This window comes from Mus caroli, unplaced genomic scaffold, assembly GCF_978045245.1.
Source record: "Mus caroli unplaced genomic scaffold, Mus_caroli_1 scaffold_15, whole genome shotgun sequence".
Taxonomy (NCBI): Eukaryota; Metazoa; Chordata; class Mammalia; order Rodentia; family Muridae; genus Mus; species Mus caroli.
The window spans coordinates 98,324,013-98,350,107 of NW_028227270.1; the positions used below are offsets into that span (position 1 = coordinate 98,324,013).

At 39.5% G+C, this 26,095-nt stretch overlaps 1 protein-coding gene and 1 pseudogene across 2 annotated transcripts; both read left to right on the forward strand.

Moving 5' to 3' along the window:
- Positions 1 to 5,271: 5,271 nt before the first annotated feature.
- On the forward strand, positions 5,272 to 17,263 carry LOC110287876 (vomeronasal type-1 receptor 4-like). 2 transcript variants are annotated; one of them, XM_085831240.1, is made up of 2 exons: positions 5,272 to 5,301; positions 10,255 to 17,263. In XM_085831240.1, exon 2 carries the CDS (start codon positions 10,349 to 10,351, stop codon positions 11,387 to 11,389), a length of 1,041 nt encoding a protein of 346 aa, XP_085687366.1. In that variant the 5' UTR covers positions 5,272 to 5,301; positions 10,255 to 10,348; the 3' UTR covers positions 11,390 to 17,263. The 2 variants fall into 2 exon arrangements, with proteins under 2 accessions (XP_085687366.1, XP_085687367.1); XM_085831241.1 differs by lacking the exon at positions 5,272 to 5,301 and adding an exon at positions 6,249 to 6,413.
- Positions 17,264 to 20,065: 2,802 nt separating this feature from the next.
- LOC110287872 (vomeronasal type-1 receptor 4-like) lies at positions 20,066 to 21,344 on the forward strand (annotated as a pseudogene).
- Positions 21,345 to 26,095: the final 4,751 nt, after the last annotated feature.

Sequence of the window (26,095 nt, forward strand, 5' to 3'; positions counted from 1 at the left end):
CAATGTTGAATAGGTATGGAGAGAATGGTCAGCCTTGTCTAGTCCCTGATTTTAGTGGGAATGCTTCCAGCTTCTCACCATTTACTTTGATATTGGATACTGGTTTGCTGTAGATTGCTTTTATCATGTTTAGGTATGGGCCTTGAATTCCTGATTGATCTTTCCAAGACTTTTATCATGAATGGGTGTTGGATTTTGTCAAATGCTTTCTCAGCATCTAATGAGATGATCATGTGGTTTTTGTCTTTGAGTTTGTTTATATAATGGATTACATTGATGGATTTCTGTATATTAAACCATCCCTGCATCCCTGGAATAAAACCTACTTGGTCAGGATGGATGATTGCTTTAATGTGTTCTTGGATTCAGTTAGTGAGAATTTTATTGAGGATTTTTGCATCAATATTCATAAGGGAAATTGGTCTGAAGTTCTCTCTCTTTGTTGGATCTTTCTGTGGTTTAGGTATCAGAGTAATTGTGGCTTCATAGAATGAGTTGGGTAGAGTTCCTTCCACTTCTATTTTGTGGAATAGTTTGTGCAGAACTGGAATTAGATCTTCTTTGAAGGTCTGGTAGAACTCTGCACTAAACCCATCTGGTTCTGGGCTTTTTTGGCTGGGAGACTATTAATGACTGCTTCTATTTCTTTAGGGGATATGGGACTGTTTAGATCGCTAACTTGATCCTGATTTAACTTTGGTACCTGGTATGTGTCTAGAAACTTGTCCATTTCATCCAGGTTTTCCAGTTTTGTTGAGTATAGCCTTTTGTAGAAGGATCTGATGGTGTTTTCGATTTCTTCAGGATCTGTTGTTATGTCTCCCTTTTCATTTCTGATTTTGTTAATTAGGATGTTGCCCCTGTGTCCTCTAGTGAGTCTGGCTAAGGTTTTATCTATCTTGTTTATTTTCTCAAAGAACCAACTCCGAGTTTGGTTAATTCTTTGAATAGTTCTTCTTGTTTCCACTTGTGTTGATTTCACCCCTGAGTTTGATTATTTCCTGCTGTCTACTCCTCTTGGGTCAATTTTCTTCCTTTTTTTCTACAGCTTTTAGATGTGTTGTCAAGCTGCTAGTGTGTGCTCTCTCCAGTTTCTTTTTGGAGGCACTCAGAGCTATGAGTTTTCCTCTTAGAAATGCTTTTATTGTGTCCCATAGGTTTGGGTATGTTGTGGCTTCATTTTCATTAAACTCTAAAACGTCTTTAATTTCTTTCTTTATTCCATCCTTGACCAAGGTATCATTGAGAAGAGTGTTGTTCATTTTCCAGGTGAATTATGGCTTTCCATTATTTATGTTGTTATTGAAGATCAGTCTTAATCCATGGTGGTCTGATAGGATGCATGGGAAATTTTCAATATTTTTGTATCTGTTGAGGCCTGTTTTGTGACCAATTATATGGTCAGTTTTGGAGAAGGTCCCGTGAGGTTCTGAGAAGAAGGTATATCCTTTTGTTTTAGGATAAAATGTTCTGTAGATATCTGTTAAGTCCATTTGTTTCATAACTTCTGTTAGTTTCACTGTGTCCCTGTTTAGTTTCTCTTTCCACGATCTGTCCATTGATGAAAGTGGTGTGTTGAAGTCTCCCACTATTATTGTTTGAGGTGCAATGCGTGCTTTGAGCTTTACTAAAGTGTATTTAATGAATGTGGTTGCCTTTGCATTTGGAGCATAGATATTCAGAATTGAGAGTTCCTTTTGGAGGATTTTACCTTTGATGAGTATGAAGTGTCCCTCGTCTTTTTTGATAACTTTGGGTTGGAAGTCGATTTTATTCAATATTAGAATGGCTACTCCAGCTTGTTTTTTCAGACCATTTGCTTGGAAATTTGTTTTCCAGCCTTTCACTCTGAGGTAGTGTCTGTCTTTTTCCCTGAGATGGGTTTCCTGTAAGCAGCAGAATGTTGGGTCCTGTTTGTGTAGCCAGTCTGTTAGTCTATGTCTTTTTATTGGGGAATTGAGTCCATTGACATTCAGAGATATTAAGGAAAAGTAATTGTTGCTTCCTATTATTTTTGTTTTTAGAGTTGGCATTCTGTTCTGTGGCAAACCTGAATCTCCTTAAGCATACACTTTTTATACAATTCAAGGGTAGATTTTGGTAACAACAAGAGTTGGTTTAAGCCCATTGTTGGCCAGTGCTGACCTTGTCATTCCCCCCTCCCCTTTAGAAATAGTAATTAGCCTCTCCCTTCCTGAGAGGCAAGCATTTAATGACCTTCCCTAAGCAGCATTGATGGCCCTAGCTGAGGTGAGGTCTTAGTCACCAGAAGAGGGAACTGAAATATTTTTGGTTGTTATCTGAACCTGCTTTGTAGGGCTTTCTTGTAAAGCCTGTTTTGCTGGATCATTCCAGGAAGGGAGTGATGGTCACAACCCTCTAGTGGAAGACCCCCAACATGCTATTCTAGCATAGTCTTTCAGCAGTCATCTTATGTTCTCTAAGCTCACACATTTCCACAAAATACTACTTACCTATTAAAAACAATGACTTCATGAAATTTGCAGGCAAATGGATGGAACTTGAAAATATCACCCTGAGTGAGGTAACTCAGTCACAACAGAACACACATGATACACACTCACTGATAAGTGGATATTAGCCCAAAAGTTTGGAATACCCAAGATTCAATTCACAGACCATATGAAGCCCAAGTAGAAGGACGACCAAAGTGTGGATGTTTCAGTGCTTCTTAGAAGGGGGAACAAAATACTGGAGGAAATATGGAGACAAATAGTGGAACAGAGACAGAAGGAAAAGACATCCAGAGACTGCCCCACCTGGGATTCCATCTTATATACAGTCACCAAACCCAGGTGCTATTGTGGATGCTAAGGAAATGCTTGCTGACAGGAGCCTGGTATGGTTATCTCCTGAGAGGCTGTGCAGAGCCTCACAGCCAACCATTGGACTGAACGTGGGGTCCCTGGTGGAGGAGTTGGAGAAGGGACTGAAAGGAGCTGAGGGGGTTTGCAGCCCCATGGGGGGAGCCACAGTGTCAATTGACCAGATCCCCGGAGCTCCCAGGGACTGGTCCACCAACTGATGAATACACATGGAGGGACCCATGGCTCCAGCCACATATGTGGCAGAGGACAGCCTTGTTGGACATCAGTGGGAGGAACTGCCTTTGGGCAAGAGAGGGTTCGATGTCCCAGTGTAGGGGAATGCAAGGGAGGGAAGGCAGGAGGGGGTGGGTGGGTGGAAGAGCACCATCATAGAGATAAGGAGATGGGGGATGGGATAGGGAGTTTCCCAAGGGGAGACCTGGAAAGTGGAAAACAGATGAAGTGTAAATAAAGAAAATATCCAATAAAGGATTTTTTAAAAATCCATTCGGTTTTTTATTTTTTGTTTATGTGTGTAGCCCAAGTATATGTATCTGTATCATGTGCATACAATATTTGAAGAGGCCAATAGAAAGCATCAGATTCCCTGATACTGAAGTTATAGGTGATTGTGAGTCACCTTGTGTGTGCAGAGAACTAGCCTTGGTCCTCTAAAAGTACAACGTTACTCTGAGTCACTTAGCATTCTCTCCAGTCCCTGCTATTAATCTTTTTGAATCATAATTGCTATAATGGTCTATAGCATACCCTGGCCTGACATCATGAGTTGAACCCTCTTGTGACAGCCAGGCTTAAGGAAAAATACAGCTATTTATTTACCAATTGAAAATAACTGTTATTTTCATTCCATCTGTAGTCAGATTCCCCCACTAGTATGTCCACAATTCTGATATAAGAATGACACTCTCTTTCTAGAAGGAGAAGTGTGTGATAGGGAAAAGCATTGGTGTGTTACAGTAATGAGTAGATGATGAGAGGCCAGGTAGATTTCTCCCCTTTAGATTTCTAGTAAGAAACCATGGACTCTAGCATCAGGTACAAGGCAAAATGGTATATAAGGGGAGAATTCTCTTCAGTCAAGATAAAACCTATTCTGCATGGTATATTATGGCACTGTGCAAAGCAGAATTAAATCCGGGGAATTCTGATCCTCACAGCAGACACAGAAGACTGTGTTTCCAGCATTTCTTGGTTTTCTGGTGCCCCTAAAGGAACTCCTTCTAAAAGAGATTTTGCAGTCAAATATTCTAACCATGAAGACCAGAAACAGCTGTTTTTTGTATCTCCAAGTCCCAATGAATGTCCCCCTCCACTGTATAAAAATAGAAAATACAAAACCCAGTTTCCCTCTGAAGTCAATCTCTTTGTGCTAAATATGTTTCAGAAAGTCAAATGAGAGATAAGTCTGTTTTTTACTGAGCATCAGTGACAAAGTATATACATAACATATCTTACAAACACTAGGGTCTTCCCTAGGATTGACTCCGGGTTCAATAATAGAACAGAGGGTTGTTGTTCTGATGAAACCAAAACCTTACAAAACTCTTGAAGGAATAAGAGAAAAAACTACACACAGCGTATGTTGAAAAGGTTTTAATAGAATAGAGATGAACTCTACCCTTTTGCTTCAACCTAAATTAAAATTTTTAGTTTTATATGTGTTTTTACCTTTGAAAATGTGTGGTCCAACTCTGTCAACTCAGAAAATAATATTCCATTTCAAAGCAAGAGTGAAGACAGTAAAAGGCTTTCCTTTATTTACAGTCAAAACATGTATCATGCACTAGGTATTGGGAATACCTTTGGGTTAGAAGGACACAGTGGCTTAGGCCAGAATTTGAGCTGGAAAAGGGAGGTCCATCTGCTTTGAAGATACCATTTATTTAACAAAGAAGGAAGAAAATGGTGTTGCTCATGGCTGACTATGACCTAGATTGTGTCCAGATGTAGTAAAGATATCTTGTGGGCTCAGGTGTGTGTTTAGGTCATGCTCAGAAAGTAGAGTGTAGAGTGTTGGATGTGACTCATAATGTCCTCCATAGAAAGAAGGACTTTATCTGATCCAGATCTTTATCTGGATCAGAAGCAGGCCTCTATTCTGACTCATACATTTTTTTTTTTTTTTTAGCAATGTAAAGAGGGGTCCAGGAACATGGGGACTCTAGACATAGAAGGTTGGTTGTTGTTCATTTTGTCTCTTCATGTGTTTCTATCATTATAATGAAAATGTAATTAATCCAGAGGTAACTCTGGAGGCAAACAATTAAGGAGGGAGAGGAAATGTCATCCTTTAGGGACTGCAGTTCTGCAGAGGGCTTCCTTCTCCTTGACATGGTGATGAGTTAACAACATCTTGAAGATACAATTCTCTGAAAACACCTAAGGTACAAATGTGACCTGGGAAGGCTCACTTGCCAGAAGACACAGAGCCTGTCTGCCCATGATCATTGTGGTGAGTAGATGTTTCAGTTTCTTTTACTCACATGCGCATTTTGCTTAAGGACACACAATTTCCTGTCTTTGACTAAGCTCACGTGTAGAGGAGAGATGCTGAGTCTGATCACCTCCACTCTTCATCCTATGCTTAAAACACAGACTAACTAGGGCCAGGGCCAGGAGAACTGATCCCAGAAAGGGCAGGTACACTAGTCCATGTGTTTAGGGTCTGTTATCATAAGAGAGTTTTGGGGTGAATCTTTGCCTGATGCTCCCTCTTTTCTTCCAGTCACTAGAACTAAATAGAAGCTTTCATTTTTCTGGAAAAAAATATCTATCTCCTCTAAAGTTCACTTGCCTTATAAAAATGTCAGTATTGTAACTTTAACTTATCCATTGCACACTTGGAAAATGTCTACATTTTCAGTGCCAGCAACTTTATCTGTTAGTTTAGGCTTGGTATTGTTTTATTTGTAGTTTACTTGAGAATCCATCCTTAAACTCTCCATCCTGACTTGGGAATTTCTACTGAATTTGTAAGGCAGTAGCATCATTGTATTCTAAGGTGGTAGTGAGGAATGTTTGGATCTACAAAGATAAAACTTAAGCTTGTCATGGTGGCACATCCTATCACTAGGGAGGGAAAAGTAGGTGGAGGATGCTTTCCTTCTCTGAAATTATTCATTTCAGGCAGAAAAAAATATACATCACTTATTAACTGTCCAAAATAAGATCATTAAAATTGGTGGACCAGAACAGAGGGCTGGAAAGTAGTAGTCAGTCAAAGACAGACAGACAGACAGACAGACAGACAGAAAGACAGAAAGACAGACAACAGACAGACTGAAAAGCATGGGATAGAATTGACAAATCCATCAAGACACTGAGAGGCACTGAGTGTTTACACTTTTCCTAACTTCTAATTGCTGATAAATACTTTGTTTTTATTCTAGGCTTGTTAATTTTCACTGCTGTGATTGCTATAAAAAATACAGCCTGTCTCATTACTTGCTAGGAATCCATGCAGTGATCAACTCTCTAGAATGCAATGGCTCAGTTTCAGATGCCCCAGTTCTTGAGGAGGATGAAAGTCCATAACTAATATTCCTAGAAAACTGAGGTCAACTGGTAAGTCCCTGGGTCCAGGCCTCATCTATGCAGTTCTTGATGTCAGAGACCTTTAGGACAGACATCTACACAAATCATTTTTAGATTTTTAGTTTTTGGGTTGTGGAGACAGTCTCTCTGTATAGCCTTGGCTGTCTTGGAGATAGCTCTATAGACCAGCTGGCCTTGAACTCTGCCTTCTGTCTCTTCCTCCTGAGTGCTAGGCTTAAAGCCATGAATTGCCGCTGCCAGGCTTGCTATTTTTAATAATTAGTATGAAGGAAGGGCATAAGGGTTGTAGTCAGTATGAAGGAAGGACAGAAAGGTTGTAGATTTTCATTTGAAGAATATACACATGCACAAATCCCAAAGTTTGAATCAAGCATCCTCATTTTTTTTTGTTTGTAGTAAATGCCCATAGTTTCACATGTATTCCTACTTAAGGAGACTGAAGCTCTTAAGTTAGAGGAGTCCAATCCTCTCTCTGCCTGACCTGATAACAGCATGCACAGCTGACAGCCTAGCCACTCTAAAGGAACCTATGATTGGAAAAGGCAGGGATAAAGCAGCTGCAAAGGAAGCACCTAAAAACACTGCTACTCTGGAAGTCACAACGTCACATATCAGCGGCAAAGTGCCACCCTGAGCCTCTGCAAACAATACATTCATACCAGTGATGTGCCAACCAATTATTTTTAAAAGATTTATTTTATTTTTAAAAATCTGTGTGTGATTTGCCTGCCAATACATACCCTTCTTTCATGACCTGTGCCTGCAGAGACCAGGAGAGGGCACCAGATTATTTATTTATTTATTTATTTATTTACTTATAAAGTATAGTTTTCTGGGAATCCCTAACTTAAAAATGTCTTTGTTTTATAACATCAGGATTAATTAATCTTCTAATCTGCACAATTAACTTCAGCACATCTAGAAATGCTCCAGACTTCCTTAAAGGGCCCAAGGCCACTTATTAGGACTTTACTATTCTCCAGAACACCCTCCATGGCAGCAGCATCCCAGTGCTCCTATAATGCACTCTCCCTGGGGGCAGCCTGATGCTCATGAGATTTGTGTTTCTTCTTCTAAAGACTTGTTCCAGTGGGTGAATGGGTGGAGGAGCACCTTCATAGAGGCAAAGGAGAGAGGCTGAGGAGAGATGGGACTGGGGTTGGTGCAGGGGTACCCAAGAAGAGGGATATCATTTGAAATGTAAATGAATAAAATGACTAATAAAAACAGGAAAAAAAAAGATTTGTTCCAAGTGGTTGAAAACGGAGAACATTGTTCCTATTTGCTGACCAATTTGCTGCTTCTTACAGAAAGTGTTCAGGTGGGTGGATTGTCTGTATGCTAATTGTATGTATATTCAGAGTGGCAGTTCACAGCTGCTATGTGATGTCATGACATATGTTGATGCTGCGTCCTGAGGTGCTTTCCCTGTGCTCTCCTTTGTACATTTCCTGGGCCTCAGTTCCTACATCATAATGTTTAACAGAGTTTCATTTGTGTGTGTGTGTGTGTGTGTGTGTGTGTGTGTGAAATATAAGGAGTGTGTGTGGATCTAGTTTCTGTCCTCTATCTGAGGTTTCGTTGCCTACATTTTTGACTCAAGCTGCATTGGTTTATAGATTCTTTCCATTATCCCATCGATCTATATCTGGTTTTCTATGAGGATCTTGTTTTTGTTGCTAGTAGAACTTGAAATTAGGTTATGTGATACTTCTGGCTTACCTCATTTATATTCCACATTGCTTTGTCTGTAGATTTTTGGTTTTGTTTTTGTATCTCCATATGAATTTGAGAATATATTTTCTAGCTTTGTGAATAATGTTATGAATACTGGACTGGTCTCTAATCCACAAGCTTCTTGCCTGTGTTCCCTGAGTGGTAGCATTACAGGTCTTCCTCCCATACCAGGGAAGGCATTGGTGTCTTGGTAGGGAGCACACTGGACATGGAGAGTGTCTCCTACAGTGACAATGCTTGATGCACCATGAACTTTGGGAGGACTTTCTGTCTGCTGAGCTTCCACCATAGAGGTCTTCTATCTCTGAGATTAGGTTGAGTTAGTTTGCCATCTGGATCTAAGGTTCACATGGTCTGCTGCTCTCTCTGAAACCAAAAGGAATGATTTGTTAAAGAAAATACAAATTTTCAATATTGGCCCTGAAAGAAATAAAGGAAAGACATTGTTCACCAGAGCTGAACACAGATCAACATCATATAAACCATACTTTAGAATTTAGAATAGCTAATGAAAGGAAAATATGGATCGAAAAATTAGTGGAGATTAGGGGTGGGGGAAATGCAGAGGAATAACAAAGAAAGCAGCTTCCCTTCCAATATTACACATTTCTTTCTTTGGCTAGTTCTGGTTTGTCTGTTTGATTGTTTTTGTTTAATGTAAATATTGTGAGTGTTTTCATTTTCTTCTTATCTGGTACTATAAAATAGAGGTTGATTTCTGTACACTGATTATATATTCTGTGGCTTTCTGAAGTAATTCATCACATCTTTAACAGTATTCTGGCATAGTGTTTATGGTCTTTTAAGTATAGGTTGTCATCTTTCTGCATCTTTCTCTTGCTTATTACCTGGCTAAGATGCAAAGCTCTAGAAAGAAGAAGGACAAGATAGGACACCAAGGGTGGTAATGGGAGAATTCAAGGAATAATGGTGTGAAAACAACACACTACACCTATCATTGTATACAGTTTATGTATGTTGATAACAACAAAACATTCATTCATGTCTGGCTTTGGCTGATTCAGCTGTAACTAATAGGTCTAATCTAGAAGAGTTTATACTTTGACTGGATATTGAAGAACTACAGAAGACCAGTGAATATTTCTAAGTAGTAAAATTACTACAATGGTGTCTAACTATAAGGCTTGATCCTGAGTCTAGATCTTCACTGGGATTAAGAGAAAATGAAATCTATATATACACATATGTATATGTCAGTAAAAATGTTTGTTTACAATTTGAGCTACTTTCAGTCTGTCTCCAGATTGCCCCATAGTGGTCCTAAATTTTACAGAAATTATAGAAGAATCGTTAGGAACTAGGCACACATTTGTAGTGATGGAACTCAGTTTCTCGAGTGAAGATTAGCCTGTCTCCTGGAATCAGGGACCAGGGCTTTGGGGGTTGACTACAGCCACTCTCAGTATGACAGTTCCAGTAAAAATCTAGGTCCATTGAATGTAACTTTAAACTTTTAAGTTGTGTGCCTCTTTATACAATCATAGAATTTTGGCTTTCAGTAGGTATTTGTGAAAATCTTGAGGTCTAAGCACCTGATATACAATGATATGAAAGAAACATACCTTCTTCAAATTGAAAGTCATAAGGATATAAAATAAGAGGTGCTGTAGATTTCAAAATGTGGTTAACTTAAGAGGTGTTTCAATATGTTGAAACAAGAGAACATTCACAGATGCTTGTATATGCCATGTGGTACAGGCATACAGGTTAGCATGAATACATGATTTACAGAATGGGATTACAGGAATATGCCAGAAAGAAATATTTAATGCTTAGAGAAATACTGGTTTGGAGTCATTGGTGTGAATGTAACCATGCTGTGAAAGAGGACAGATATATCAACAATTGTACAACTAGATTTGATTGTATAGTGTAAGATAAATATAGAGCTAGGAAATTTAGATTTTTGAAAGTAGTCTTTATGATATCATTTGAGTCTATATGACATAACTCACAGAGAGTGCCACAGAAGAAAGTTCAGGGTCAATAAATCTGAATAATAGTATGTATCATCACCTGATTCCCAGGAATGTAAGGTCATTTCAAATATATTTACCTATTACCTATCATGATTTCTTTTTTTTTTTTTAAGATTTATTTATTTATTATATGTAAGTACACTGTAGCTGTCTTCAGACACTCCAGAAGAGGGCGCCAGATCTCGTTACGGATGGTTTTTAGCCACCATGTGGTTGCTGGGATTTGAACTCTGGACCTTTGGAAGAGCAGTCGGGTGCTCTTACCCACTGAGCCATCTCACCAGCAAATTTCTTGATGATTTCTTCCAAAAGGTATTTCCCAGATCAAGTATTCCTACTTCAGATCTAAGGATGGTTTTGGACCCTGTCAAGGGCACAGTCTTCCTCTGTCTCACTGGACTTGGCACCGTTGGGAACAGCTTAGTTTTTGTGAGTTATATGCACATGTTCCAAAGCGCTGAGCAGAAACCCATACACCTCATTCTTGCTCACTTGACATTTACCAATATCATAATGCTTTTTTCAAAAGGGATTCGAAGGACAATAGGAGCCTTTAATTTTGACAACTTCTTAAATGACACCAGCTGTAAAGTTGTTGTCTACCTGGCAAGAGTGTCCCGGGGTCTCTCCATCTGTACCAGCAGTCTCCTTACTGTGGTCCAGGCCATCACAATCAGTCCCAGACACTCAATGTGGCAGAGGCTCAACCTAAAGACCCCACAGCACATTCTTTTCTCGCTCCTCTGCCTGTGGATACTCAATTCCTTGATCAGCATGAACTTACTATCTTACATTAAAAATGTCAGTAGTCTGAACATCACACAGTTCAGGAAAGATGACAATTTTTGCTATTTTCTGCCTGAAAGCTGGATAACAAGATGGATTTTTCTCACCCTCATGATCCTGAGAGATGCAGTGTTTCAGGGTGCTATGGGATTGGCCAGTGGATACATGGTATTTCGTCTCCACAAGCACCACCAGCAAGTCCTCTACCTTCAGAACTCCAAGCTTCTCTACAGAACTCCCCCTGAGCTGAGAGCTGCTCAAAGTGTCCTCCTTCTGATGTTGTGTTTTATTTTCTTTTATTGGGCAGATTGTTTTATTTCTTTATTCTTTACATTGACCATAGAGAATTATTCCACAGTACTAGATGTTCCAGAGTTTTTAACCATTGGTTATGCAGTTCTTAGCCCCTTCATACTGATTCATAGAGATGGACAACTAATTAAATGTTGTCACACTCAGTAAGAGGGATCAGAAATTGATAAATGTCCATTGATCCTTCAAGCATGCAAATTAGAAAACTTGATAATTTTATTTTGGTGCTATAATACAGGATCTATTAAGTGTATTTACATAAAGGTGGATTTTCACTAAACAAATGGTGACAGTGCTTATCTAATAATGAAGCTGAGGAAAATACAAAGCTTCAACTGTTTGTTTCTCCATCTTGCAATCCTTCATGAAATAGCTGATATTCTCTTGTATCTAAAAAAGATCATTCATGATCATCACTTCTGGTAGCAGAGGGAGTCATGGCAGCACACAATCAATACATGTTAGAGGCAGTATATATTTATCACAGTGAATCCAATTGAACTATGTTATTAACAGGCTAGCAATTACAGTAAAAATAATTGCATAACGTTTAGTTTTGAGAAACTCATGACTTAGAAAGTCTGCATAATTACATTTAGAGTCACACTTTGACCTAAAATTTTCAGTTTCAGATTCCATCTTTCAGATGTAACTGTTTATGTTTATTTGGTTGCCATCTTAGTTTGAGTGTTTGAGATAGTCTTTGAAAATAGTCTGACTGACTGGGGATTTTCTATCTGAACTGGTTTAGCTTAACCAAAGGGTTTCTTTTTCCTTTACATTTCAAAATGTATGTATCAGACATTGAACAAAAACCTTCATAGGCTGCAACAGCATTTTCAAAAACCAGACATCTAGTAACAATTCCTTTTTCTTGTGACTAAAGACAGCTATAAAGATCCGTCTCAGATATTTCTCATTGAACTTATGATAGAATGGGCAAGTTCAATGCTACAGTATAATATATAAGGAGTGTTCATAATTCACATTAAAATCTGTGTGGACTAATCCTTTTTAAAGTATAGTAGAACAATATTTAATGGCATATTACCAACAATATGATTCAAGGAAATAATATGGAAAAATGGAAAGCATAATTGACTCATTTGAGAGAACCTAAGTTAATGGAAATATATGAAGATGAATTTCATAGTTTCCTCATAGTGCTCATTGGATAATTTATTCATCTATTCACATGAAATTTGTAAATAACCAAAATACTGACTTTGAAAATAACTTCTGTCTCTGTTTGAAGAAGAGTAGTTTTTACCTAGAATGGCCTGTCGAACTTAAACTGCCAGTCTCTGACTCTGAGACCTAGGAAAGGTTCTAGCTCCCAATTAAATGATGATTTGATTTTGATTTTTTAAAAAGAATACCCAAGCCATATGTGGGAAGAATGCATAGTTTTGAGAATAAGGTATTTGATCAAATCTCCTTGAAAGAACTGTGATCCTTTTTCTGATGTTACATACTAAAGAACAAATAGGAGGCTCTGGACAGATGGCTCCTCCAAAGAGCATGAGTTCAATTCCCAGAAACCACATAGTGGTTCACAGCCATCTCTAATGGCATCTGATGCCCTATTCTGGAGTGTCTGAAAACAGCTATGTAAAATAAATAAATAAATTTTTTAAAAGAACAAATTGGAATTGATGTAGACAGACTCCTTGTTTCTCTCTTCCCTTACTGAGTATATTTTGGTCTTTCTATTGAAGAAGGATGAATGTTTTCTTCTTTGAATTTGATTGTCTTAGTCCATCATGATTAGGGGTTTGATTTCTTTATAAAATTGCATTTTGCTTAAAAACAAGACAGTCTTTCTGTGGCAGACTTCTGAATAGTTTGTGTAGGAAGTAAGACACGGGAAGTATTTCTGAATGTATCATTGGTAGATGATGACAAATGACGGAATGTTAATCCTTGAATGCAATGAGGAATGACATAAAAAGCACAAACCATGAAGACCATTCAATTCAGCATGGAAATATAGAGGATATAATGCTAGAAAAAAAGTAAAAATAAATACTGAAGGTTTAGGTAAAGTTTGGGTTCCACGAATCAAAACTATTTTGTTTCCCACTAAAATGTAGAATTAAGAATGCGTAAATTGCACTAGGAGTAATATTATATAGTAGAAAGAGAGGGACACATAAGTGGCTTTGTTGCACACCAAGTATTGTAGGAGCTAGGAGCCAGACACAGGAAACACTAAGCATTAGAACATAGTTCCAAGTCAAACATAAGTACTGAGGGGGACTCTGCATCGGTTTGCCTGTGAGTACTGTTATACTTGGCTTCAGCTGTAAACTTGACACAACTCAGAGCCATCTGGGAACAGGGAACCTCAATCAAAGAACTGATCAGGACAGATTGTCTTGTTCTAATACATTTTCTAGTGTTGTGATAAAACCTCAGGACAAAAAACAACTCATGGAAGAATGGTTGTATTCTAGATTACACTCTCAACATCACACTCCATGACAGTGGGAAGTCAGGGCAGGAACTCAAGACAGGAACCTGGAGACAGACCATGAAGGAAAGCTTCTCATTGGCTTATTCTCCATGGTTTGCTTATCCTAATTACTTATACACCTCAGGGCTACTTGCCTAGAGTGGCACCACCACATTGGGCTTTGGATTTCCCCTTCAATCATTAATCAAGAAAATGCCAGACAGACTTGCTTATTATCTAAATTTATAGGGGCCTTTTCTCAACTGAGGGTTCTTGTCCCCAGTGAAATTATTCTAGCTTGTGTCAAATGGGGAACAAATAAATAAACACACAAAAATACTAGTCAACATTGCCTGTATGTGAGGCATTTCTTAGTTGCTAATTAAAGGGACCCATCCCAATGTGGGTGGTGCCTTTTGCAGGTGGGCCTCAGCTATATAAGAAAGACACCTGAGCACTCAAGAGTGAACAAGCTAGTTAGCAGTGTATCTCCAGGTTCCTTCATCTTCTCCTGCGTGAGATCCTGTCTAGTTTCCCTAAGTGATGGGCTGTAACTTTCTTCTGAGATGGAAGTGTAAACCAAATTAACACTTTCTTCTCCAAGATGGTGTTGATCACAATCACAGAAAGCAGGTTACCTTTACAACAGATTACTTGACATAGGAAGTAAAGATGACCCAAGAGTTCTAATGTTTGGAAGATGAGATTAAACCTTCCCAACTGTACTAATAAGGGTTCTCTAGAGTCACAGAACTTATGGACTGTCTCTATATTAAGGGGATTTTTTATAATGACTTACAATTTGCTGTTCAGTTAACCAAACAATGAGTAATTGTGAATGAAAAGACCAAGAATCTTGTAGTTGCTCAATATCATTTGGCTGGTTGTTTCAGCTGGTCTACTCTGTAAGCTGGGATACTGAAGAAAGAGTTTCAAAAAATATGCTTGCAAGTAAATACAAGCAGGTGAGGAAGAAGAGTGAGTCTTCCTTCTTCCAATATCCTTATTTAGGCCTCCATAGAAGGTGAGGCCTAGATTGAAGGTATGTAACACCCAGCCTGGATTTGTTCTGTCCCAAACTGGCCTTGAATGCAGAGAGCAGAGATCTGCTTGCCTCCATCTTTTGAGATTAAAAGCCTGTACTACTTTGCCTGGGCCTAACCTTTTAATTGTCACTATGCTTCAAGTTCTCCAAGTCAAGATCTTGGTCAGAAGCCTGTGTCTTACAGTCTCAAGACCTTGATTAGAGATGTGCCTTCCATTTCTGGAGTTCATTCCAAATGTAGTCAAGTTGACAATCTGGAATAGCGATTACACAAACTTAACAAGAGGCAGGGCAGTGGGTGATGGGGCAGAAGGCCCTATCAAAAAACAACAATGTTTATATTCAGAATAATCATGATCAATATTTTATGAATTAAATAAAACATTGAAATTATAATGCATAACCCTAAACGCATCATGCCTTCTTGACTAATAGCAAATTTTACATTAGAAACGTTTTTATCTGAGACAAAATACTATTGATCACTGGACATCTAGGAAAAACTGAAAGTCCATGTCCTGAAATTAATTCAGCTTTGAAGTTTCTTATTTTACCCTTCTGCTCTCAAACCTTCTAAGAAAATGACTGCAGGATCTTTGGGTAGAGTAAGAGGAAAGAGAACTCATTTCTTCCAGTGTACAAGACCATATGAGGGTATACATTCAAGATGATCTGTTTCTGAAAGCTAACTGAATTCTAAGCATGAATGAGAAAAGATTATCTATCTACTCTAGTGTTCACAGTCAGCCCACACTGGGGAAGGGACCCAAGACCTTTGGGGGAGCCCAGAAGATCATGTATGAATCCCAGACATTGTAACAAGAAGCTATAAATTTGATTGGATCCAAAACCTTGGATACTTCAAGATGTTAGAGATGCCAGAGCCATGAGATAACTGAAGAAAGCTGCTCACAGGGAGTGGCAGCAGCCAAGTGAAAGATGTTTGTTGTAATCAACAAAGATGAAAGGACTGGAAATCCGAAGAGTGTTTTGACATCAAACATGAAGATATAGAGTTTGGAGTTCACCTAGTTGGATTTCTGTCTTGCTTTGGTCCAATATTTTCTCACTAAAATGTTTTGGAATGGTAGTCTATATTCTGTGATGTTGGAAGTATGCTTTTTTTAATTTTTATCTTTATAGGGGATTACAGGTAAGAAATTACATCAGTTTCCAGAAGAGTCTTTGAACTTTAAACATTGTTAAGACTGTGATATAGTATGGGAACTTTTGAAGTTACACTATATCTATTTTGCATTATGCCATGAGTAATTCTGGCCCCCACAGACTCATATGTTTGAATGAGCCTATGTGGGCCAGGGAATGGAATGTGGTCATTTGGATATTCTTGGCCCATGGGAAGTGGCACCATTAGGAACCATGATCTTGTTGGAATAGGTGTGCCCTTGTTGGATTAAGTGTGTCACTGTGTGAGCAGCCTTTGAAGTCTCTTAGTGCTTGAGTTCTACCCAGTGCAGGAGAGAGCCTCCTCCTGGCTGCTTTCAGAAGGCAGTCCAAGTCAGCCACTTGCCAATTAAGATGTAGAACTCTTAGGTGATCCAGAACCATGTCTGCCTACATGCTGCCATGCTTCCTGCCATGATGATAATGGACTAAACTTCTGACACTTAATTCAGCCCCAATTAAATGTTTGCCTTTAAAAGAGTTACCTTGGTCATGGGGTCTCTTCACAGCAATGGAAACCCTAGGTACAACATCATCTTTTAGAATCTGTTGGGCTAGAGAAGTGGGTCCTTGGCTCTCCATTTGTACAAGCATTACAACTGTGTCCTCTACCTGTACAGTTCCAGGTTTGCAAACAACTCCCCACAGAAATCAGATCTACATGTGTATTCTCATTCTTATGACCTTTTCTTCTGTTGGACAGATTTCAGTCCTTTACACCCGTTTCACATGGACACATGACTCTATTTTACTAAATATTAAAACACTTTTAGAATTTGGTTATGTTGGTTTTAGCTCTGTTGTGTGTAGCTTTTGCTACCCCACTTAAGCTCCAGGAATGGCCCACACTACCAGCCTCTGCCCAGCGAATATTGTATCTGTGGATGAAAAACACAGACACACACAGTTGTTCAATTTCAACTTGCCTTGTTGGCATAATTGTTGGGCCACCTATCTTCCTCAGCTAGTGTGGTCTTCCCAGAACTTTCAGCTCAGCACCCTAAATCTGTCTTCAACCTTAGTTGCTCAGCGACCTTCAGTTCCAGCTCAACATCCCCAACCTCCCACCCATAGAAGCAGCCTGTGACCACTCCATCCAAGATCTCACATGGCTGGTTGGCTCTTTTCTTTCTGAAGTGCACCAAACTCTCCCTTTCTCTCTCTCCTGTGTCTGTTGGCTTGCCTGTGGGGACCCAGAAGTTCCGACTATTCCTTCCACCCAGCAACTGTGCCATGGCTTCTTTACTGATAGATCAAGAACAAATTGGGGATTAGGACCTAAGCACCAGAACCACCCCTACATAGCTCTTATATTGTAATCATCAGAGATGTCCATGTTCTTAACATCTTGCATGCTCACTAAGAAGTAAAGAAATTATATTTTGGATCTATTCTGTATGAGATAAAGGTATGTACATTGTAAACTGCTTTTCACGGACTAATTTTATGGGTAGGCGTTATAATGTTTGCTGTATACCATAGGCTGACCTAGCAGTCAGTATGTAGCCCAGGCTGATCTTGAACTGCTGCAGATTCATAAATGCTGGGATTACAACATTGCCCATCAAACTGCCATTAGCCTTAATGTTGTAAGGTATAACAACATTAAATTATATATTCTAATAATACATGTCCCTTTCTTAAGAATTCTGCCATCAAACAATCTTGAGACTAGTTGTGCTTTTCTAGGCAGGTAGAAAGTGGATTCTTAGCATCATACTATTCTACCATGCCCATCTTTTAGCTTTTCATTAGAACTTGGAAAAATACTGGAGGTAATGCACCATATTGAACTAAGGACAAGGAGGCCAAGGTGCTGATAGCACATAATAGGTTCCATTGGTAGAAGCCACCCAGGTTTCATAGCCTTGCCATGTGGCAGGGCATTTGTGACACAGAAAACAACACTGCTTTGAGACCAGGAGAATCCAGGTCAATAAAGTGCCATAACTGCAATCCTCAGCATACTATATTGTTGTTATGCTAGTGAGGCTCCTGTCTGCTCTGAGCTGTTTCAGTGTCACTCCCAAAGGGATGCTGCACAATGTAGGGGCTATTCAGCAAAGCTGCCCATCAGCTCACTGCAGTTCCTCCCCAGGATAAACAGAAAAATCCAAACAGATCTTGCAGGGACGAGGGTTGAACTGCTCTCTCTGCAGTTGGGCACAGTGCCTGAAAGGAACCCAAGTATGCCTCAGCTTCTTCCCTGGTCCAAGAGTGAAATTCTGCAGACTGAAGCAAGAGATAAGCCAGGCTGTGGGTCTCTGAGATGCTGCTCTTTGCCTTAAACTATAGCCTTAGTGTTTTATAATATAGGTTGGAGACTACTACTGTATTGTGAGAAATATTAGAAAAATGAACCCACAAACTCTCAGTGGGGCTAGGCAATACTCCTGCACTCCTGTTGCCAACAACACCTCTCTATAGCTAGCCCCTGTGCCAGGTGATCTCACTTGTTTGGTCTCTTGTCCTGCCAACTCGACAGCCCTGCAAGGCCACATGGCTTTCACAAGGCCTTCTCTCAGACAGAGCCCGCAAGTTCCTCTCACTTCCACACAATGCCCCCCACACCACTGGTTTGCCATCTCAACACCTAATTATCCAGTAAAATCAAGACTCTTAATGCTTAATTAGCCTATCAGAATTATGTATCAATAATAATACAATTTACAAGATGCCAATACAAAATTTCAGAGCCAAATGATAGTGATAAAGCTTTAACCCAATTTGTTATGCTAACCTTTTGATAACACCATGTCTGCCTCCATTCTGGTTCTCTCTCTCCTACTCAGACCTCTCTCCCTGTCTCCTCAATTCCTTGCTCTCTTCCTTTCTCCTGTACAATCAGAAGCCTCCCACTGCCCTAATGTGATTGGACAGGGAAAGTCCTACAACACCATTGTGGTTATATCCTCTGTCAACTTGTCACAAATTCAAATTACCTGAATAAGTAGGCTTACCTGAATAATTGTTCTGTCTTGTGGTCAGTACTGTTCCAGAAGATAGTGAGGTGAGTTTTCTCTTTTTCTTTCTCTATCTTTCTCACTCCCTGTCAACCTTTCTTCTCCCTTACCCTCTTCTGTCTCTCTCTCCTTCTCACCCTCCCCACTTCTCTTTGTGATGTAATCTTTCAATGTCTCTCTAAATCTCCCATGAACCCTAAATCTGAAACATTTCGCTCCCTTGATACATGCATCTGTAACACTAAATGTTAAGATATTTCTAAGCCTTGGCTCTGGTGTTCTTGGCTCTTTTGCCCTTTTCAGCAGGAATCTCGGTATTGCTAAATGAGGAAGAACACACAAATAAATGCTTCAGTTACTCTTTACACTCATTCTTCTATGAAGTAAAAATACACATATTACACATTTCTGTGCCCCAATGTTCTAATATACATAGTCATCAAGTTAATCAAGGCTTTTAAAAATAGCTTTGCCTCTTTTATAAAACAAAATTTAAAAAATGCTCCTAGATTATCTGAGACCTTCTCAGAGTGTCTAGAAAGCTGGAAGAAGAGGTTTTTATCAGCCTCCCACTCCACTGTGTCATCATATGATTTTGAATCCCTTGCTTACTTGGGGAAAACAATGGAACTGATACCATTACCAGGAAGCTAGAGCTACAATTAAGAAGAAACTATAGCCCCTAAGTGGCATGCCACAAAAGCCATCAAAGCACCAGCCTTATCCTCCTTCCTGCACTAGCCATCAGCAGTAGTAAAATGCCTTGGCAGGATCTGTTCGAAATCCTGTCAAAATGACAACACCAAGACATCTCAGCCTCCAGCCTTCACAGCCTTCACATGGACACAGATGTCCATGGTTGTGCATTTCCTTTCCCACCTCAGCAGGAGCTGTTCCACAGGAGCTGTACACAGTGGCAGCACCTCCTCTCTAGCTCCACACCACCCACAACAGCCCCACAGAAATTGCATCTCAGCAAAATCAGGTTGCAGCCTGGAAGAATTTTTCACCCTTAGGCCAATGCAGGGAAATGGGCGGGGGGTAGGGGGGACGGGACTACCAATCACTGGCCAAGAAAACCGATCAATCCCTGAGCTTCCTACAAAAACCCACCAATCCATTAGCAGGAAAACCACCAATCCCCGAACAGGAAAGAACACCAACTCTAAGCTTGAAATTACGTGAACAGTTTGTGGAGAGGCACAGAGAAGAAACCCATATACCTTATTCTTACCCATTTGGCTTCTACAAACATCATACTCCTTCTTGAAAAAGGATTGCCTAAGACAATAGCAGCTTTTGGCTTGAGAAACTTCCCAAATGACATAAACTGTTGGGAGCTATTAAGGCAACACTATTGTCCTGATCTCTGAATTGGGCCTCCCCCCCCCCCAGAAGAAAAGAGGGTCAAAAGGGGGCCACCGGATGCACCACTCCGAGAACAACCACAGATCATTCCAGCCCTAAGTCAGCGCTGGATGTCCTGACCTCAAGATGTACCCTGACACCGCCAAGTTCCTGCTTCCCCGTGTAGTCGCCAAAAGAAAAATTTCCCGCTGCCCCATCCCTCCTGCTGAGGTGAATTTCCTTTGCCCCATTCCTCCTGCTGAAAGGCACTTCCCCTTTTGCTTGTGTATTTAAACCTCGGGCCTGACTAATACATTGGGGCTTGATGCAATCCAGAACGGTTTCCGTGTCGTTATTCGCACAAGGCCCCCATCTCTCTCTACCCCCCCCCCCATTTGGTTCTTAGGAGAAGGTCCCCTGGAGACCCTCGAATAACTGGACCTGCTGGATGGGTCAATAAACTGTAAGATTCTCCTTTACTTGGAGAGGGTGGCCCATGGCCTCTCCTTTTGCACCAGCAGTCTCCGAACTGTGGTCTAGGCCATCATCATTAGTCTCAGAGAATGTGGGTGAAAGAGGCTTATACAAAAGTCTGCATGGCACATCCTTCCACTCTTCTCACTCTTTTGGATACTCAAAGATTTAATAAATGTTAACCTAATCCCTTCCATCAAAAGCACAAGCCTTGATATGTCACAGCTTAAGACTGGCTACAACTATTGTTATTTTATGTTAGAAAGTCAGAAAATAAAATGGATTGTTCTCACTCTCATGGTTCTGAGAGATTTAGTGTTTCAGGGTGCCATGGGAGGGGCCAGTGGTTATCTGGTATTTTTTCTCCACAAGCACCACCATCATGTCCTCTACTTTCAGAACTCCAAGCTTCTCTACACAACTCCCCTTGAGCTGAGAGCTGACCAGAGTGTCCTCTGTCTGATACTATGTTTTGTTTTCTTCTACTGGATAGATTGTGCCTTTCCTCTTTTCCTAAATCTCTCTTTAGGGGACTATTCATTGATGACAAATATTCACAAATTTCTCATGTTTGTTTATGCAATCTTCAGCTCCATTGTGCTGATTCACAGAGATGGACTTCTGACTAAATGTTGACATGCTCAGAGAGAAAATGAGAAAATGCATTTATCTATATGTTCAGTAATTATGAAAGAACTTTCAGTTCTACAGTATTGCAGTAAGACAAAATTCCACAAAGCAGCTTGTGTGTTTATTTTTAGACAATAATCTTGGTGATTCACAGCCTTGAGCTAAAAGACATCTTAGCAAAATACTGTGTTATAGAAACATTGTGCTCCATTTTCCCATTCTTTTGAAGGAATTTGATTAGCTCTTTTACATTTACATAAATTTACTGTTAACTAGAGTCATGACTGTATAGCACCTGTATGCCAGATGCTTGTAGATGTTGGAAAAGACCATTAAATACCCTGACTGCAGGTAAATCAAACTTAAATGCCCCGAAATATCTCATTGGTGTTATAGTCATGAATGTTTGTAGCTCTCTAGCTACCATAGAGAACTGCATACACCTGAAAAAGGGGGCTGTTAATGCAATAGGACAGGTGGGCAAGAGAAGAATGAGGATCAAAGTTTAATTTTCAGCTCTGAGTTTATATAGGCAAAACCCAAAGATCCATCTCTTTGTTTCAGCTGGATTGAGTTGCAAAGCAAGTTCCATAGGTGGTCAACTCCTCAAGACTCTGTAGGAATGCAAATGTAGTAAGGTCAGGTGCTGACTCCAGCCAGGTTGTAAAACCATCAGCGTTTGTTTAGCCTATTCAAACCTGGAGGAAGGGCACAATTCCCCCTTTTTTATTTTTTTAAAATGAGCAAAACTGGGCAGGGGCTCAAGATTTACTTGTACTTCGTGAACTCATCTATGAAATATGATGACTAGGTGGCCACGTCTGTCTTAGGTCTGGATCTATATTGCTCCTTCTTACCCAACTTGGAGAACAAGCACAGCTTGTTGGTGTTTGTTTAAACAAACATGGCCTTTTAGTGTTTGTTTGGACAAACATGGTCCTTGTGGCACTCTATCTTAGGTCAGTAGTAGCTCAAGAACACCAGTTGCTCATCTCTGACCACCAGCCCTCATAAGCACACCTTTTTTCCCATTCAGGCCAAAGCCACAAAGGACATATGAATATGCACTCAATGTATTTCTTCATAACTGAGTAGCTGACATGGTGAATAACCGAGCTTGCTGAAGGTGATCCTGTGTGAAGGCAACCAATCTGCTTAAGATACAAAGTCAAAGGTTAAAAACAACAGAATTAAAGTTGTCTGAGGGAATGTCCTAGGTATTCAATTCAGCTGGTTAATTAGCAAAGACCAGACACAATGTCTGGCAACCAGGTGTATGGAAAGTGGCTTTGAAAGTTGATAGAAAACACTGAACTTCGCCCTAAGAGTGGAGACAATGCCCAAGTCAACTCAGTTGGCTGATAGAGATATTTAGCAATCTTGATAACTATAGTCATATTTACTAGAAGACTCAGGGTCTGTGTCCATTTGGTGGACCAGTCTTTCAAGCAGCCATCGGGCTCTTTTTGAGAAAAAATACAGACAGAACCTCATCCCCATATTAAAACAGGGTCAAGACCATTCCATGTATTAGTTTGGGGGAGGGTCCCGCCATTTAACCATGGCATATGAGCTGGAAGTGACTAGATTCCAGTGGCGATCTGCTGCAGAATGATTTTTAACATCAGTTTGCAAAAAATTAAAACAAATAAGACAAAAGCAAGGTGTGCTTTTGGTGACCTTGGAGAATATAACTCCCCACTTTTTGCTTTTTATGAAGATATTATTTTAAAGTTTCACAATACCTTGTCCTTGGAAATTATAAAGAATCCCAGTAATATGGGTAGAATTAAATTGTCTACAAAATATATCAAATGCTTGAGTTTAATAGCCAGTTCCATTATCTGTTTTAATCTGAATTGGAACAAGCATAGAAAACCAATTCAGGCAATGACTAATTGCATTTTTAGTTGCTTCTCCTGTTAAAGCAGTTGCAACTAGAAAGCCTGAAGAGGCATCAATAGTCACATGTGCATATTTTACTTTTCCAAAATCAGGAATATGAGTATCATCCATTTGCAGTAATTGATTAGGTATAAGTCCTCAAGGTTTAACACCATTATGTGGTACAGGTAGAAATTGAGGACACCGAGAACAAGTCCCTACAATTTGACTTGCACATTCTCCAGAATTACCAAATTATTGTCTCAAGCGAATACTATTTTGATGATGTAAAGAATGAGATTGTATGGCCAATTATTCCTGCCTGATATACAAATCTGCTGTGCCATTGCCCTAAGGTATCTTGTTCAGGCAGTCCAGGATGAGTTCTTAAATGTCCAAAGACAATCCTTTAAAGGAACAATACTTTCTCTTAATTTGAGTTGTGTTTGCATTGCAAAATTTGAGAATTAGCAGTATCTAAAAAAGGAACAATTTCAAGCAATTGTAACGATGAGCTATATATTGGCTATCAGTATACAAGTAAAAGCTTGATTTTTCAACATTTCAAAAACAATGGCTACAGCACATAATTCAATAATCTATGCTGAAGCAGAGGGAAATGCAAGAGAATAAACATGTGATCCAATCACACACACACACACACACACACACACACACACACATTATATACATATGCCCATTAGGTAAGCCATCTGTAAATGACTATATATACAAACCTATGGGAAATACAAAAGCATTCATAGAAGCAAATTGTAACAGCTCGTCTTGTGGATAATGATTATAAATTTTGCCTAAAACATTTGCTATGCAGTAGGCCAAATATCAGTATTCTGCAATAACCAATTTAATTGCTGTTTGAAATAAGGAATAAATGTTTCATCAGATTCTTAAGACATTCTCTCCAAATACTTTCGTGATTCTATCCTACAATTGTGTATTAACACAGAAACAACTTCATAATAGGGTGTTCAAACTTTAATTGGAAATGAAGAAAGATGAATCCACATTAATAGTCCCTTTTGCCAAAGAATATCTGTGGGGACATTGTCTAACAATAACTAACACAAACAGCCAACATTCGATTACAGTAGCTATTTGTCTCTCACCAGTTAATTTGCATCCACCTCAAGAACATCAAACAAAGGCTTAAGTCCTCCTGTGGTGAGCTAAAGGTGAGGTCTTAGCCAAGTAACATCTTCTAGAAGCCTTTTAAAGTAAGTTTGAATTTTCTGTGTCGCAGTTTGTTTAGAATATAACTGATGTCCCAAATATCGAAAAACACATTGCCTTTCAATCTTTTCTGGAGCAACAATTACTCCCCAAAATTTTAAAGCTTTTTATATAAAAGCAAACATTTGTAGTAAAATTCCCCTTCAGAGGGATTAGCTAATAAAATATCCATATAATGAATAAGATACACTGAAGGATTCAAACTTCTTGTATTGAAGCAGCAACAATTTATTTTATATAATGAAGGGCTATTAGCCATTCCCTGTGGCAAAAGTTTCCAATGATATGACTTCATGGACTCCTACAAGCTGACTAAAAGCAAACCCTTTACAATCATCAAGATGCAAAGGGAGAGTATTAAAACAATCCTAGTTTCATTAATCTTTCATCAATCTTAAGTTTGAACTTTGGTTTGAACAACACCTGGATAGCTCTATAATGATGGTGTTTTGGCTTAAAAATTATTCCCAGGTCCCTGGATGCTAAGGCCCAAAAAACTTCCTTAGACAGGGTTTGCAAGACAAAAGAAATGTCATACAAGCCACCCTGAGACAGCTCTCAGCTTTGCACTAACTAAAATACAAATGTTTACTGTAGTCTCCTGCAAGACAACAGCCTCCACTTGCTTGATTTTTTTTCTTAATTAAAATATGGGTGAGTTAAAAATCCCAAACCTGTGATCAAACTGCAAACTGCAGTCAATGGAACACTGGCAGTTTAATCATAATTTTAAAGGTTCCACCCCCAATATTAGAGCATAGTCATAACTTTGGAAAGCAAAATCCAATTTTAAACAATCTGTTCTCTTTGAAATCAATAGCAAGAGCCTTACTTTCATGTTACAAACTTTGCAGCCAGATCCTTTATATGAATGCACGAAAGTGTAACTTTTATTTTCTTTTATTTAGTTATTATTTAAACAAATTTTTGTTATATATTCTCTTCATTTACATTTCAAATGCTATCCCAAAGTCCCTATTCTCTCCCCATGCCCTGCTCCCCAACCAATGCACTCCTGCCCCCTGGCCCTGGCATTCCACTGTATTGGGGCATATAATCTTTGCAAGAACATGGGCCTTTCCTCCCAATGATGGCCAACTAGGCTGTCTTCTGCTACATTTGCAGCTAGAGACACGAGTTCTGGGGGTGCTGATTAGTTCATATTGTTGTTCCACCTATAGGGTTACAGACCCCTTCAGCTCCTTCGGAACTTTCTTTAGCTCCTCCAATGGGGGCCCTATGTTCCATTCAATAGATAACTGTGAGCATCCACTTCTATGTTCACCAGGCACCGGCATAGCCTCACAAGACACAGCAATATCAGGGTCATGTCAGCAAATCTTGCTGGCATATGCAATAGGCTCATAGTTTGGTGGCTTATTATGGTATGGATCCCTGGGTGGGGCAGTCTCTGGATGGTCCTTACTTCTGACTCAGCTTCAAACTTTGTCCCTATAACTCCTTGCATGGGTATTTTGTTCCCCATTCTAAGGAGGGATGAAGTATCCACACTTTGGTCTTCTTTCTAATTGAGTTTCATGTGTTTTGCAAATTGTATCTTGAGTATTCTAAGATTCTGAGCTAATATCCACTTAACAGTGAGTGCATAACGTGTTAGTTCT